The following is a 16459-nucleotide window of genomic DNA, read 5'->3' on the forward strand; positions in this document are numbered from 1 at the left end:
GATCTTCTTGTCTTAGGCCTTTATGTGTCTGGAAGTAATGACCTATATCGTCATTCACTTTAATTCCCACACTCCCTTTTTGCGTAAATGATTCAACCTGTCGGCGCTAGGCTTCATCAAAACCTTTCATACACAATGCCCGTTGGAGGAATGGCCATTTGACCTTATCGTACGCTTTCTCGAAATCCACCTTAAAAATTACTCCAACTAATTTTTTGGAATGGATTTCATGGAGCATTTCATGAAGGACGACCACCCCTTCAAGGATGTTTCTGTCCGGCATGAAAGTAGTTTGGGATTGTTGCACCACAGAATGCGCAATCTATGTGAGCCTATTAGTTCCGACCTTGGTGAAAATTTTGAAACTAACATTGAGGAGGCAGATCAGCCTGAATTGCCGGTGCCTAATACATCATCAAGATTTTTGGTATCCTATGATACTTCTGAAGCAAAAAAGTTACAACAATTCAGAAAGTACAGTCAACCCAACAAGTCATTCTCATTGCATCTAGGGAACAACACACAGTTCACAGTGACGGCGGCGGCCGAGCCATGGTCATAGAGCCAATGACGACCATTGCACCCGCTGCACATGATGAATCAGGCCGCGCCCATGTGCACGGCCCGACGGAGCATCAGAAGGAGCCACGTCTGCTCGTGTAGATGTATCTACCACCCGCGCGGCAGTGGCATGGCGTTGTCTGGCCCAGCGGCAGAGCTAAGGAGCTCGTCCCAATAGGACGCATGCGTGGACACACCGCGCTCCAGGAAGGCGACGCAGAGCCTAATTAGCAACCGGCGAGTGGTGGAGCAGTCCTCTGACGTCGTGCACACCCCGGTTAGCGACGTGGTGCTAAGGTGCGCTTGCCTATGGGCAGTCACTGGCTATTGAACCCGGCCAAGAGATCTACGCCGCCGCCACCATCTAGCGTGGCGGGGATGTCGTCATCGCTGGGTCTTCTTGAGCGCCTAGATGCATCCGTCGACAACAAAGCTGAGGATGGCGAGGAGGTCCAAATCGAAGAAGATCGGCGATCTGAGGACTCTTGTTCTCCTTCCCGATCAATGTTCACCTCTTTAAGGAGAACGGGTGCTGGGAAAGGAAAGAGAACGAGAGAGAGAGGAAGGGGATTGACGTCCGTGTGTGGGTTTCCGTTTCTCAGTTATTTTCCTTTCTTTTTTGAGTGCGTATATGTAGACGGGAGAAGGGGAGAACTCTGGGTTTTTCTGCCGCTGCGTGGGGTCGAGGGTATGGGGGTAGCGATCGGTCGGTGATTCTGACGATACGAAACGACAAGGTACTGCTCTTTTATCGAAAAAGGCATTCGTCCCGCTTTATAAATAAAGCAACCATCAAATAAAGAGTAGCGGACAACAACGGGACACACAACACACCCACACAACGTCACCGCGGACAGGGTCTAGCACTCACATATAGACACACAGAGACCCAAGTTTCGCTATGGGCACAGCATAACAAACCCAACATAACACCAACATACACGAAACACCCCTAGACGGCGGAGGCGCCGGCGAGAAGACGACAAACTAATCTGGTTCTGGTGGTGGCGAGGGAACCGGTGGAGTCAACCGGAGAGCCATCGCGCGAAGCTGGGTGATGATGGAGGTGATGGCGTCTCTCTCCCTGGGACGGCTAAGCGGCCACCAAAGCTGCAAGTAACCAGACCATTTGAATAAAACGTCAGTAGCACGACGAAGAGGGATACGCCGAATCACAAGTTTATTCCTAACAGTCCACAACGTCCAGGCAAGGACCCCAATGGTCAGCCACCTAATGTGCCGCAACGCGGCGGGAGGGGGGGCCGCTTGGAGTTCAGCAAAGAGAGTGGGGAAGTTGGTATGGTCCCAGCTTCCACCCACAATCTCGCGGAAACAGCTCCAAAGGGACTGCGCAGACACGCAGATGAAGAAAATATGGTTCGAATCTTCTTCAGGCCCATAGAGCAGGCAACGCCCATCACCAGGGCCATTGCGCTTCAGAATCTCAACACCAGAAGGGAGGCGGCCGCGAATCCATTGCCACAGGAAGATCCTAATTTTCAAGGGGAGGCGAATCTCCCAAATGGAGGAAAGAGCCTCATGGCCGAGCGAGGGGGCGATGGCCAGATAGAGAGATTTGGTGGAGAATTGATCGGACGGCTCGAGGCACCACCTGGAGCGGTCATCGTCAGACGTGAGATCCGGCTCATGGAGAGCAATACATTCAAGCAACTCCTGCCAGTCCGCATTCTCAGCAGGACCAAAAGGCCTCCGGAACGCAAGCCGCCCTAAGTCAATAAGGGCGGTCACCACGGAGATCTGAGGGGCAACTGCGATGGAGAACAGGTCCGGAAAGTGGGCCGCCAGGGGCGTGTCACCAGTCCAGCGATCGAACCAGAACAGCGTGGCGGTGCCAGAACCAATCTCTATCGAGGTCCCGATCCGGAGGACAGGGAGGAGCTGAATGATGGATTGCCAGAACTGGGAGCCCTAGATCGCTGACATAAGGCAAGAGGCTGGCCTCGGAGGTATTTCTGCTGAATAATGCATAGCCACATGCCACCATCTCCGTTGCTAATCCTCCAGAGCCACCGAGTCAGAAGGGCAATATTCATGCGTTTGGAGGACATAATCCCAAGGCCGCCCTGGTGGCGAGGTTTGCACATCTCAGACCACCTGACCATGTGGTATTTCTGCTTATCACCCTCGCCGGCCCAGAAGAAGCGCCCCTGAATGGTGGCAATCTCGTGATGAAGAGTCTCTGGAAGGCTGTAGAAGCTCATGATGAATAATAGGAGGCTGGATAGGGACGAGTTAATGAGCACCATACGGGCCGCTTTCGAGGGCCACCGACCCTGCCAGGGCTCGATCTAGTGTTGGAGCTTCCCCACCGTGGGGCGTAGCTCGGCCACCGTAAGCCTGGCGTCACTAATGGGTATCCCTAGATAAGTCATGGGGAAACACCCAAGCTGGTAGTTAAGCCTATCCGCTATGCTATGTCGCTCGTCTTGGGCGTAGCCCAAGACCATAACCTCACTCTTGTCGAAGTTGATCCTAAGGCCGGACATCTGCTGGAAGCACAATAAGAGGAACTTGAGGTTCGAGATATCACTCTCAGAGCCCTCCACCATGATAATGGTGTCGTCTGCATATTGGAGGAGGGAGATCCCGTTGCCTCCAACAAGCTGTGAGACAATCCCCTTAATGTGTCCCGCCGCCTTGACCTTATCAAGTATGGCCGCTAGCACACCGACAACTATGTTGAACAGGAATGGGGAGAAGGGGTCGCCCTGGTGGACCCCACAAAACATGGGGAAGAATGGGCCGATCTCCCCATTAATGTTCACCACAGTGCGGCCCGAAGAGACCATCTACATTACCCTGGTCACCCACCTATCGTCGAAGCCATTCTGAAGCAAACATTCCCGAAGGAAGGTCTAGCTGACTGTTTCATAAGCCTTGTGGAAATCCAGTTTCAGGAAGACAGCCTTGAGGTGTTTGGAGTGCACCTCATGGAGAGCTTCGTGGAACACTAGGACTCCATCAAGGATATAGCGGCCCTGGATGAGGGCCGACTGATCAGGGTGAGTGATCCGGTCAGCTATAGGGGGCACCCTAATGGTGTACCCCTTCGTGAGGATGTGAAAGATGACGTTAATCACCGTAATCGGTCGAAATTGTCGGATGTCCGAGGCTCCTGTCACCTTAGGGATGAGAGTGATTACCCCATAATTCAGCCGGTCAAGGTCAATGGTCCCAGCCATGAACTCGTCGAATAGGGCCATCACCTCAGGTTTAATCACCTCCCAGAAGGTCTGAAAGAACTTCACTAGGAGGCCATCCGGGCTTGGAGCCGAGGAGGGGTTCATGCCCTTAATAGCCGCCCAAACTTCCTCCTCCGAGAATGGGGCTGTGAGGGCCGCGTTATCCGCAGGCGAGATGCAACAGTGGGCAGGCCAAATGTCTTGCGCAAGGGCAAGACCTCCCCAAGGGGAGGCAGAGAATAGGTCTCTGTAGGAGCCATCAACATGCGCTCGGATGTCCTCCGGCCGCTAAAGAAGGGTCGGACCATCCCACAGGAGGGGGATGGAATTGCGGCGTCTACGACCATTAGCAATAGCCTGGAAGTAGGCGGTATTAGCGTCCCCCTTGAGGACCCAATTCTGCGTACCCCACAAGCGCTAGTAGGCCTCCTCGTCAGTGTAGATGACCATGAGCTGATCTTCCAAGTCGTATCTAAGCATCCATTCCTCTGCCGAAAGGCTAGCGGCGTCAGCCCGCAGGTCGAGGGCCTGGATGCCCTCAAGGAGAGCCTTCTTCTGCTCACGAATGTCTCGACCCACGTTTGCACCCCACCCTTTCATGAATTGCCGCGACCGCTTGGCGCAGAAAGTGCCAAGAATCGACGGCCGATAGGGCCCTATGGGGGGCGTCCCTCGCCTCGCGCCATCTGGCGACCACCACGGCGGTGAAGCCTGGTTGACACAACCAGAAGGTCTCGAAATAGAAGCGTGGCGGCAGAGGGGGGCGCTCATTCTCCGAACAGAGGAGAAGGGGAACATGGTCGGAACCAATCCGCATAATCGCCCGCAGCGATGCTAGGGGACACCGAATGTCCCACTCAGGGGAAGCGAAAACTCGATCGAGGACCGAGCGAGTCGGATCAACTTGGTGGTTAGTTCAAGTGAACCTGGCCCCGACACGATCGAGTTCCTGTAGCCCCATATCAGCGATGCAATCATTGAATAATTGCATCCGAGGAAATTTCACTAGATTATTGCTCTTCTCTTCTTCCGTCCGGATGAGGTTGAAATCGCCGCCCACTACTACCGGAAACTAGGCCGACGCAACCTTCCTCCGGAGCTCAGCAAGGAAGGTCTCCGACCTGCGGTGGTCGGCCGTACCATAAACCACAATGATCTCCCACTAGAAGGGAGCCAGTGCCAGGCGAACAGGTCGGAGCTCAGATGCTCAAGTTCCGACAGGGAGAATTCAGTATGCATCGTTTCTTGAATGGCTACAATGTCGATTCGCTCGGTTCACATGTACTCAATGAATTGGCGGCGCCGATCATCTTGGCTGAAACCACGGATCCAGAATAAGGCTCGCATCACGCATCCATCGGGGGGCTGCTTGACCCCAAGACACGTGAGGCGCTCTGGGCGCGGAGGGCGGCGGTACGGGAGCGAGTGCGGCCCCGGATCTCAGCCGAGGCGGCTGGCGCGCGGGGAGGGGCGCTCGGGGTGGTCTTGAGCGGTACTCCAGCGGCGGGAGGAGGGCGTGCACGGGCCTCGGCGAGCCGACCATCAAGGATCTCCCATGCATGGATGGCTTCTATCTGGACTAGCGGGGGAGCAACCTCCCCGCGGAACACTATGGTCAAGTCCGCTGCCACCTTAGCGAGGTGGCCAAGCGGAGCCAACTCCAAAGGAGAAAAGGAGCATGTAGAAGAGGTGGCCGGGATGATCATGGTACCTGACTCGAGGTTCCGGGCAGCGGCCCGGAGGGCGGCCAGCTCGGGGATAGGAAGGGCCGGGCCACCTGTCGGTCTGGCCGCCTCAATCCGAGCACTGCGGCGTGAAGAGGACACCGGGTTCGAGGTCAAACGGTCCCTCCTGGAGTAGGCCGCAGTCCGAGGGGGAGGACCTGTTGGGGAACGTAGCAGAAATTCAAAATTTTCTACGCATCACCAAGATCAATCTATGGAGTAATCTAGCAACGAGGGGAAGGAGAGTGCATCTGCATACCCTTGTAGATCGCTAAGAGGAAGTGTTCAAGTGAACGGGGTTGATGGAGTCGTACTTGTCGTGATCCAAATCACCGATGATCCTAGTGCCGAACGGACGGCACCTCCGTATTCAACACACGTACAGCCCGGTGACGTCTCCTACGCCTTGATCCAGCAAGGGGAGAAGGAGAGGTTGGGAAGACTCCATCCAGAAGTAGCACGACGGCGTGGTGGTGGCGGAGGAGCGTGGTACTCCAGCAGGGCTTCGCCAAGCACCGCAAGAGAGGAGGAGGTAGAGAGGTAGGGCTGCGCCAGGGAGAGGTCAAAACTCATGTGTAGGCAGCCCCAAAGACCTCAACTATATATGGGGGAGAGGGAGGGGGTGCGCCCCCTTTAGAGTTTCCACCCCAAGGGGTGCGGCAGCCCCAAACCCATCTAGGGTGGCGGCCAAGGGGGGGGAGGGGAAACTTGCCCCCCAAGCTAGGTGGAGGCGCCCCCTCCCCAAACCCTAGGCGCCTTGGGCCCTTGTGGGGGGGGGGGGGGCGCACTAGCCCACCTGGGGCTGGTCCCCTCCCACACTTGGCCCATGCAGCCCTCCGGGGCTGGTGGTCCCACTTGGTGGACCACCGGGACCCTCCCGGTGGTCCCGGTACATTACCGATAAAACCCGAAACTTTTCCGGTGACCAAAACAGGACTTCCCATATATAATTCTTTACCTCCGGACCATTCCGGAACTCCTCGTGGTGTTCGGGATCTCATCCGGGACTCCGAACAACATTCGGTAACCACGTACATAATTTCCCTATAACCCTAGCGTCATCAAACCTTAAGTGTGTAGACCCTACGGGTTCGGGAGTCATGCAGACATGGCCGAGACAACTCTCCGGTCAATAACCAACAACAGGATCTGGATACCCATGTTGGCTCCCACATGCTCCACGATGATCTCATCGGATGAACCACGATGTCAAGGATTCAGTCAATCCCGTATACAATTCCCTTTGTCTATCGGTACGATACTTGCCCGAGATTCGATCGTCGGTATCCCGATACCTTGTTCAATCTCGTTACCGGCAAGTCTCTTTACTCGTTCCGTAACACATCATCCCGTGATAAACTCCTTGATCACATTGTGCACATTATGATGATGTCCTACCGAGTGGGCCCAGAGATACCTCTCCGTTTACACGGAGTGACAAATCCCAGTCTCGATTCGTGCCAACCCAACAGACACTTTCGGAGATACCTGTAGTGTACCTTTATAGCCACCCAGTTACGTTGTGACGTTTGGCACACCCAAAGCACTCCTACGGTATCCGGGAGTTGCACAATCTCATGGTCTAAGGAAATGATACTTGACATTAGAAAATCTTTAGCAAACGAACTACACGATCTTGTGCTAGGCTTAGGATTGGGTCTTGTCCATCACATCATTCTCCTAATGATGTGATCCCGTTATCAACGACATCCAATGTCCATGGTCAGGAAACCGTAACCATCTATTGATCAAGGAGCTAGTCAACTAGAGGCTTACTAGGGACATGGTGTTGTCTGTGTATCCACACATGTATCTGAGTTTCCTAACAATACAATTCTAGCATGGATAATAAACGATTATCATGAACAAGGAAATATGATAATAACTAATTTATTATTGCCTCTAGGGCATATTTCCAATAGTCTCCCACTTGCACTAGAGTCAATAATCCAGTTCACATCGATATGTGATTAACACTCAAGGTCACATCCCCATGTGTCTAACACCCAAAGAGTTCTGGGTTTGATCATGTTATGCTTGTGAGAGAGGTTTCAGTCAATGGGTCTGCAACATTCAGATCCGTATGTACTTCACAAATTTCTATGTCATCTTGTAGATGCAACTACTACGCTACATTTGGAGCCATTTCAAATAACTGTTCTACTTGGAGCTATTCTAAATTGTTGCTCCATTATACGTATCCGGTATCTCTACTCAGAGCTATCCGGATAGGTGTTAATCTTGCATTGACGTAACTCTTTACGTCGAACTCTTTATCACCTCCATAACCGAGAAACATATCCTTATTCCTCTAAGGATAACTTAGACCGCTATCTGGTGATCTACTCCTAGATCACCTTTGTACCCTCTTGCCAAATATGTGGCAAGGCACACATCAGGTGCGGTACTCAGCATGGCATACCGTATAGAGCCTATGACAAAAGCATAGGGGACGACCTTCGTCCTTCCTCTTTCTTCTGCCGTGGTCGAGCTTTAAGTCTTAACTTCATACCTTACAACTCAGGCAAGGACTCCTTCTTTGACTGATCCATCTTGAACACCTTCAAGATCATGTCAAGGTATGTGCTCATTTGAAAGTACCATTAAGCGTTTTGATCTATCCTTATAGATCTTGATGCTCAATGTTCAAGTAGCTTAATCCAGGCTTTCCATTGAAAAACACTTTCCAAATAACCCTATATGCTTTCCAGAAATTCTACGTCATTTCTGATCAACAATGTGTCAACAACATATACTCATCAGAAATTCTATAGTGCTCCCACTCACTTCTTTGGAAATACAAGTTTCTCATAAACTTTGTATACACCCAAAATCTTTGATCATCTCATCAAAGCATACATTTCAACTCCGAGATGCTTACTCCAGTCCTTAGAAGGATTGCTGGAGCTTTGCATACTTGTTAGCATCTTTCAGGATTGACAAAACCTTTCAGTTGTATCACATACAACCTTTCCTCAAAAAATCGTCGAGGAAACAATGTTTTGACATCCTATCTGCAGGATAATGCAGTAATCGCTAATATAATTCCAACAGACTCTTAGCATCGCTACGAGTGAGAATGTCTCATCGTAGTCAACTCCTTGAACTTGTCAGAAAACATATTAACGACAAGTCGAGCTTTCTTAATGGTGATACTTACCATCATTGTCCGTCTTCCTTTTAAAATCCATATGTACCTAACAGCCTTACGGCCATCAAGTAGTTCTTCCAAAGTCTACACTTTGTTTTCATATATGGATCCTCTCTCGGATTATATGGCCTCGAGCCATTTTGGAATCCAGGCCCACCATCGCTTCTCCATAGCTCGTAGGTTCATTGTTGTCTAGCAACATGACTTCCAAGACAGGATTACGTACCACTCTGAAGTCGTACGCATCCTTGTCATTCCACGAGGTTTGGTAGTGACTTGATATGAAGTTTCATGATCACTATCATAAGCTTCCACTTCAATTGGTGTAGGTGCCACAGGAACAACTCCCTGTGCCCTGCCACACACTAGTTGAAGAGACGGTTCAATAACCTCATCAAGTCTCCACCATCCTCCCACTCAATTCTTTCGAGAGAAACTTTTCCTCGAGAAAGGACCCGATTCTAGAAACAATCCCTTATTGCTTTCGGATCTGAGACAGGAGGTATACCCAACTGTTTTGGGTGTCCTATGAAGATGCATTTATCCGCTTTGGGTTCGAGCTTATCAGCCTGAAACTTTTCACATAAGCGTCGCAGCCCCAAACCTTTTAACAAATGACAGCTTAGGTTTCTCTAAACCATAGTTCATACGGTGTCATCCAATCAGAATTACGTGGTGCCCTATTTAAAGTGAATGTGGTTGTCTCTAATGCCTAACCCATAAACTATCGTGGTAATTCGATAAGAGACATCATGGTATGCATCATATCCAATAGGGTGCAGTTATGATGTTCGGACACACCATCACACTATGGTGTTCCAGGCTGTATTAGTTGTGAAACAATTTCCACAATGTCTTAATTCTGTGCCAAACTCGTAATTCAGATATTCATCTCTATGATCATATCATAGATATTTTATCCTCTTGTCACGACGATCTTTCAACTTCACCCTGAAATTACTTGAACCTTTCAATAATTCAGACTCATGATTCATCAAGTAAATATACTCAACATCTACTCAAATCATCTGTGAAGTAAGAACACAATGATATCCACTACACGCCTCAGCACTCATTGGACTGCACACATCAAAATGTATTACTTCCAACAAGTTGCTTTCTAGTTCCATTTTACTGAAAATGAGGCTTTCAGTCATCTTGCCCATGTGGTATGATTTGCATGTCTCAAGTGATTCAAAATCAAGTGAGTCCAAACGGTCCATTTGCATGGAGTTTCTTAATGCATATACACCAATAGACATGGTTCGCATGTCTCAAACTTTTCAAAAATGAGTGAGCCCAAAGATCCATCAACATGGAGCTTCTTCATGCGTTTTATACCGATATGACTTACGTGGCAGTGCCACAAGTAGGTGGTACTATCATTACTATCTTATATCTTTTGGCATGAACATGTGTATCACTACGATCGAGATTCAATAAACCATTCATTTTAGGTGCAAGACCATTGAAGGTATTATTCAAATAAACAGAGTAACCATTATTCTCCTTAAATGAATAACCGTATTGCGATAGACATAATCCAATCATGTATATGCTCAACGCAAACACCAATCTCGATGGTAGAGGGAGCGTGCGATGCTTGATCACATCAAGCTTGGAAAAACTTCCAACACATATCGCCAGCTCACCTTTAGCTAGTCTCCGTTTACTCCGCAGCCTTTTATTTCGAGTTTACTAACACTTAGCAACCGAACCGGTATCTAATACCATGGTGATACTAGGAGTACTAGTAAAGTACACATTAACACAATGTATATCCAATATACTTCTATCGACCTTGCCAGCCTTCTCATCTACCAAGTATCTAGGGTAATTCTGCTCCAGTGGCTGTTCCTCTTATTACAGAAGCACTTAGTCTCGGGTTTGGGTTCAACCTTGGGTTTCTTCACTAGAGCAGCAGCTGAATTGCCGTTTCATGAAGTATCCCTTCTTGCCCTTGCCCTTGCCCTTCTTGAAACTAGTGGTTTCACCAACCATCAACAATTGATGCTCCTTCTTGATTTCTACTTTTGTGGTGTCAAACATCGCGAATATCTCAAGGATCATCATATATGTCCCTGATATATTATAGTTCATCACGAAGCTCTAGCAGCTTGGTGGTAATGACTTCGGAGAAACATCACTATCTCATCTGGAAGATCAACTCCCACTCGATTCAAATGATTGTTGTACTTAGACAATCTGAGCACAAGCTCAACAATTGAGCTTTTCTCCCTTAGTTAGCAGGCTAAGAAAATCGTCAAAGGTCTCATACCTCTTGACGTGGGCACTAACCTGAAATCCCAATTTCAGTCCTTGGAATATCTCATATGTTCTGCGATGTTTCAAAAACGTCTTTGGTGCCTCAGTTCTAAACCATGGAACTATCATGTAGTCATCAAAACGTGTATGTCAGATATTCGCAACATCCATAACCGACGTTCGAGGTTCAACTCACCGAGCGGTGCACTAAGGACATAATCCTTCTGCACAGCAATGAGGACAATCCTTAGTATACGGACCCAGTCCGCATAATTGCTACTATCAACTTTCAACTAAATTTTCTCTAGGAACATATCTAAACAGTAGAACTGAAGCGCGAGCTACGACATAATTTGCGAAGACCTTTTGACTATGTTCAGGATAATTAAGTTCATCTTATGAAATCCCACTCAGATAGACATCCCTCTAGTCATCTGAGTGATTACATGATCCGAGTCAACTAGGACGTGTCCGATCATCACGTGAGACGGACTAGTCATCATCGGTGAACATCTTCATGTTGATCGTATCTTCTATACGACTCATGTTCGACCTTTCGGTCTTCCGTGTTCCGAGGCCATGTATGTACATGCTAGGCTCATCAAGTCAACCTAAGTGTTTCGCATGTGTCCTGAGGCCATGTCTGTACATGCTAGGCTCGTCAACACCCGTTGTATTCGAACGTTAGAATCTATCACACCCGATCATCACGTGGTGCTTCGAAACAACGAACCTTCGCAACGGTGCACAGTTAGGGGGAACACCTTTCTTGAAATTTTAGTGAGGGATCATCTTATTTAAGCTACCGTCGTTCTAAGCAAATAAGATGTAAAACATGATAAACATCACATGCAATCAAATAGTGACATGATATGGCCAATATCATTTTGCTCCTCTTGATCTTCATCTTCGGGGCTCCATGATCATCATTGTCACCGGCATGACACCATGATCTCCATCATCGTGTCTTCATGAAGTTGTCTCGCCAACTATTACTTCTACTACTACAGCTAACGGTTAGCAATAAAGTAAAGTAATTACATGACGTTTATATAGACACGCATGTCATAAATAAATTAAGACAACTCCTATGGCTCCTGCCGGTTTTCATACTCATCGACATGCAAGTCGTGATTCCTATTACAAGAACATGATCATCTCATACATCACATATATCATTCATCACATCCTTTTGGCCATATCACATCACAAGGCATATGCTGCAAAAACAAGTTAGACGTCCTCTAATTGTTGTTGCAAGTTTTTTACGTGGCTGCTATAGGTTGCTAGCAAGAACGTTTCTTACCTACGCCAAAACCACAACGTGAATTGCCAATTTATATTTACCCTTCATAAGGACCCTGTTCATCGAATCCGATCCGACTAAAGTGGGAGAGACAGACACCCGCCAGCCACCTTATGCAACTAGTGCATGTCAGTCGGTGGAACCGGTCTCATGTAAGCGTACGTGTAAGGTTGGTCCGGGCCGCTTCATCCCACAATGCCGTCGAATCAAGATAAGACTAGTAACGGCAAGTAAATTGACAAAATCGACGCCCACAACTACTTTGTGTTCTACTCGTGCATAGAAACTACGCATAGACCTAGCTCATGATGCCACTGTTGGGGAACGTAGCAGAAATTCAAAATTTTCTACGCATCACCAAGATCAATCTATGGAGTAATCTAGCAACGAGGGGAAGGAGAGTGCATCTACATACCCTTGTAGATCGCTAAGCGGAAGCGTTCAAGTGAACGGGGTTGATGGAGTCGTACTTGTCGTGATCCAAATCACCGATGATCCTAGTGCCGAACGGACGGCACCTCCGTGTTCAACACACGTACAGCCCGGTGACGTCTCCTACGCCTTGATCCAGCAAGGGAAGAAGGAGAGGTTGGGAAGACTCCATCCAGCAGCAGCATGATGGCGTGGTGGTGGTGGAGGAGCGTGGTACTCCAGCAGGGCTTCGCCAAGCACCGCAAGAGACGAGGAGGTAGAGAGGTAGGGCTGCGCCAGGGAGAGGTCAAAACTCATGTGTAGGCAGCCCCAAAGACCTCAACTATATATAGGGGAGAGGGAGGGGGGTGCACCCCCTTTAGGGTTTCCACCCCAAGGGGTGCGGCAGCCCCAAACCCATCTAGGGTGGCGGCCAAGGGAGGGAGAGGGGAAACTTGCCCCCCAAGCTAGGTGGAGGCGCCCCCTCCCCAAACCCTAGGCGCCTTGGGCCCTTGTGGGGGGGGGGCACACCAGCCCACCTGGGGCTGGTCCCCTCCCACACTTGGCCCATGCAGCCCTCCGGGGCTGGTGGTCCCACTTGGTGGACCACCGGGACCCTCCCGGTGGTCCCGGTACATTATCGATAAAACCCGAAACTTTTCCGGTGACCAAAACAGGACTTCCCATATATAATTCTTTACCTCCGGACCATTCCGGAACTCCTCGTGATGTCTGGGATCTCATCCGGGACTCCGAACAACATTCGGTAACCGCGTACATACTTTCCCTATAACCCTAGCGTCATCGAACCTTAAGTGTGTAGACCCTACGGGTTCGGGAGTCATGCAGACATGGCCGAGACAACTCTCCGGTCAATAACCAACAGCGGGATCTGGATACCCATGTTGGCTCCCACATGCTCCACGATGATCTCATTGGATGAACCACGATGTCAAGGATTCAGTCAATCCCGTATACAATTCCCTTTGTTTATCGGTACGATACTTGCCCGAGATTCAATCGTCGGTATCCCGATACCTTGTTCAATCTCATTACCGGCAAGTCTCTTTACTCGTTCCATAACACATCATCCCGTGATCAACTCCTTGATCACATTGTGCACATTATGATGATGTCCTACCGAGTGGGCCCAGAGGTACCTCTCCGTTTACACGGAGTGACAAATCCCAGTCTCGATTCGTGCCAACCCAACAGACACTTTAGGAGATACCTGTAGTGTACCTTTATAGCCACCCAGTTACGTTGTGACGTTTGGCACACCCAAAGCACTCCTACGGTATCCGGGAGTTGCACAATCTCATGGTCTAAGGAAATGATACTTGACATTAGAAAAGCTTTAGCAAACGAACTACACGATCTTGTGCTAGGCTTAGGATTGGGTCTTGTCCATCACATCATTCTCCTAATGATGTGATCCCGTTATCAACGACATCCAATGTCCATGGTCAGGAAACCGTAACCATCTATTGATCAAGGAGCTAGTCAACTAGAGGCTTACTAGGAACATGGTGTTGTCTGTGTATCCACACATGTATCTGAGTTTCCTAACAATACAATTCTAGCATGGATAATAAACGATTATCATGAACAAGGAAATATGATAATAACTAATTTATTATTGCCTCTAGGGCATATTTCCAACAGGACCAGCCACCGGAGTGGTCACCACCACCGCCAGGCCCACAGAAGCAGAGCTCGAAGGCGCCAGGAGAGGAGCAGGGGTCGTCCCGCAGGGAACGCCTGGGGAGGGAGGTGGGTCCGCAGGTGCGTCATCCACCATGGGTGGACTGACCGGCCGATCTGGAGAGCCAGGTGCCACCTCCGGAGGCACCGAAAGAGGCGAGGCCGGGTCCAGGTCCGAGACCCCCAGCAGCGCCAACTGGAGATCAGGCGCGCGCGGGGGGGGGGGGGTCGGGTCGAGCAGCGCCGGGTCGGCCCTGGCTGGAGAGGAGGCGAAGATGTCGTCGGGGGAGCGGGGCGAAGATGCCGGAAGGACCTGGAGGCTAGCATCAGAGGCTTCGAGGCTGTCATCAGGGGACGGGGAGGCCGCCGCGTGGGTACGACCCGCCCCAACCCCACCCCTGGCGGCCGACACAGGCAGCTGATCGTGGTGGGGGCTATCCTCGAAGTCGTCGTCGTCGCCCGAGCCAGAGGGGTGGCCGTGACGAGGGTCACGGTCGCTGCGGTGGCCACCAGCGCCACCCCCATTGGTGCCGCCCCCCAGGAAGCTGTCGTCGATGCGAGGGCGGCCAATGTGGTTGGGGGGCTCGGGGGAGATGCAGAGGTCAAAGCCCTGGTCATTGAAGAACACTCGGATGGTGGCACGAGGCCTGGAGGAGTCGAGAGATTTGACCTTAACCCGGACCTCCTCCTCCTTGCAGAGGGAGAGCTCGTCAACCACCACCACCTTGCTGAGGATGCGAGACATGTTCCGGATGACCGCTCGGAGCGGGCGATGTCTGGCAGGCCACCAATGAGGACCTAGGCCGTGTCCAAGACCGCGACTGCCAAGGGGTCCCGCACCGGCACGGAGATGTCCACCACTAACTTGTTGAGAGCTAGGGTGATGTCTCCGCTACGGGTGTCGTACCCGTGGCTGACCGCGTCCGGGAAGACGACCGAGAACTGGCCTCCAGAGAGTAAGGTGACCCGCCAATCCCAAGTGTAGTGGTAGAGGTGGTTGAGCTCGGCCTCAATCATCTCCGGCGAGGCCACCCCATCCTTCACGGTAACAATGGCCAGGAGCGACGGTGAGGGGGCGGGGATGTCGGGCACCTCGATGTGGAAGTAGCCGAGGCCCTCAATCCCGTGCTCGTACATCATCAGCTCCTCCACCACCGGACGGTCAGGGCAAAGGAAGGCGGGGTGGTCCGAGTGCGAGCAGAGGTAGCAACACTAAGGGAGAGTACATGTCACCTGGGAGTGGCCGGAGAGGCCGCAGTTGAAGCACTTGACGAGGTCGGAGGAGCGGTCGTCGGGGAGGAGAGCGATCGTAGTCGAGGCGGCGAGATCCCGGGTGGCATCATTGGCCGGGGCAGTGCTGTTTGCGCGCCCAAGACCGCGCTTCTTCTTGCGCTTGCCACCGGGTCGGCCCCGTCCCGCCCCATTGCCGGCTGGGGGGAGACTCGGCTCGCCCCGAGGTGGCAGGTAGCGGCGAACCGCGGCGGCCGTGGGAGGGGGGCGCTGCCCATGGGAGCGGCCAGGGGAACGAGCGTGGCCGCCCCGAGCCGGTGAGCGGATGGCATCCCGACGGCGCGGAGGGGAAGGTGACCAGCGTCGAGCATCGCGCCGGTCCGCGGCCGGGAGGGAGGCGAGCGGGAGCGGGAGCGGCCACGGCGGTCCGCGCAAGGAGAAGATCGGCGTGAGGAGGAGCAGAGGTTGTCGTGGGCGGGAGACCAGTGGTCGCCGCGGGAGGAGAGCTGTCGGCGGAGCTCGGACTCATGGCAAACCGCGTCGGGGGACGGGCGGGAGGAGTCGCGCCGCTCCTCCGCACGGGAGGGTTCAGGGCGGCGGTCGTTGGTGCGCCGCTTGGGGCGTGTCCCTACGTCGTGCCACTCACGGGGCATGGGGGCCAGCGGAGGAAACAATCGATGCGTTAGGAAAGCTAGGATTTTGAGTTGATTTTCATGAAAATAAGGTTTTATTGTTTGGTAACGTGATATCAATACCTGTCTGTTTGTGACGTGTCTGATTAGGAAAGTTTGCAAATGTTAAGAAAGTTTTTATTGGATGGGTGAAAAAATCAACGTGAGGATATGAAGATGGAAGGTGAGATGAAACTAAACCAGGCGAAAATAAACCAGACAAAAATAAACCA

General features: G+C 51.3%; 1 protein-coding gene and 1 pseudogene across 1 annotated transcript; both read right to left on the bottom strand.

The window, feature by feature from the left end:
• Window positions 1-1654: 1654 nt before the first annotated feature.
• Window positions 1655-3371, bottom strand: LOC147985832 (uncharacterized). Its single transcript, XM_087541758.1, has 3 exons — window positions 3033-3371; window positions 1983-2460; window positions 1655-1671 (listed from the first exon to the last, which is right to left on the bottom strand). Exons 1-3 carry the CDS (start codon window positions 3369-3371, stop codon window positions 1655-1657), a joined length of 834 nt encoding a protein of 277 aa, XP_087397884.1.
• A 10895-nt stretch (window positions 3372-14266) lies between these two features.
• LOC147985833 (uncharacterized) lies at window positions 14267-15465 on the bottom strand (annotated as a pseudogene).
• Window positions 15466-16459: the final 994 nt, after the last annotated feature.

This window comes from Triticum urartu, chromosome 2A, assembly GCF_056163025.1.
Source record: "Triticum urartu cultivar PI428250 chromosome 2A, HENAU_Tu73, whole genome shotgun sequence".
In the NCBI taxonomy this organism is placed as follows: domain Eukaryota; kingdom Viridiplantae; phylum Streptophyta; class Magnoliopsida; order Poales; family Poaceae; genus Triticum; species Triticum urartu.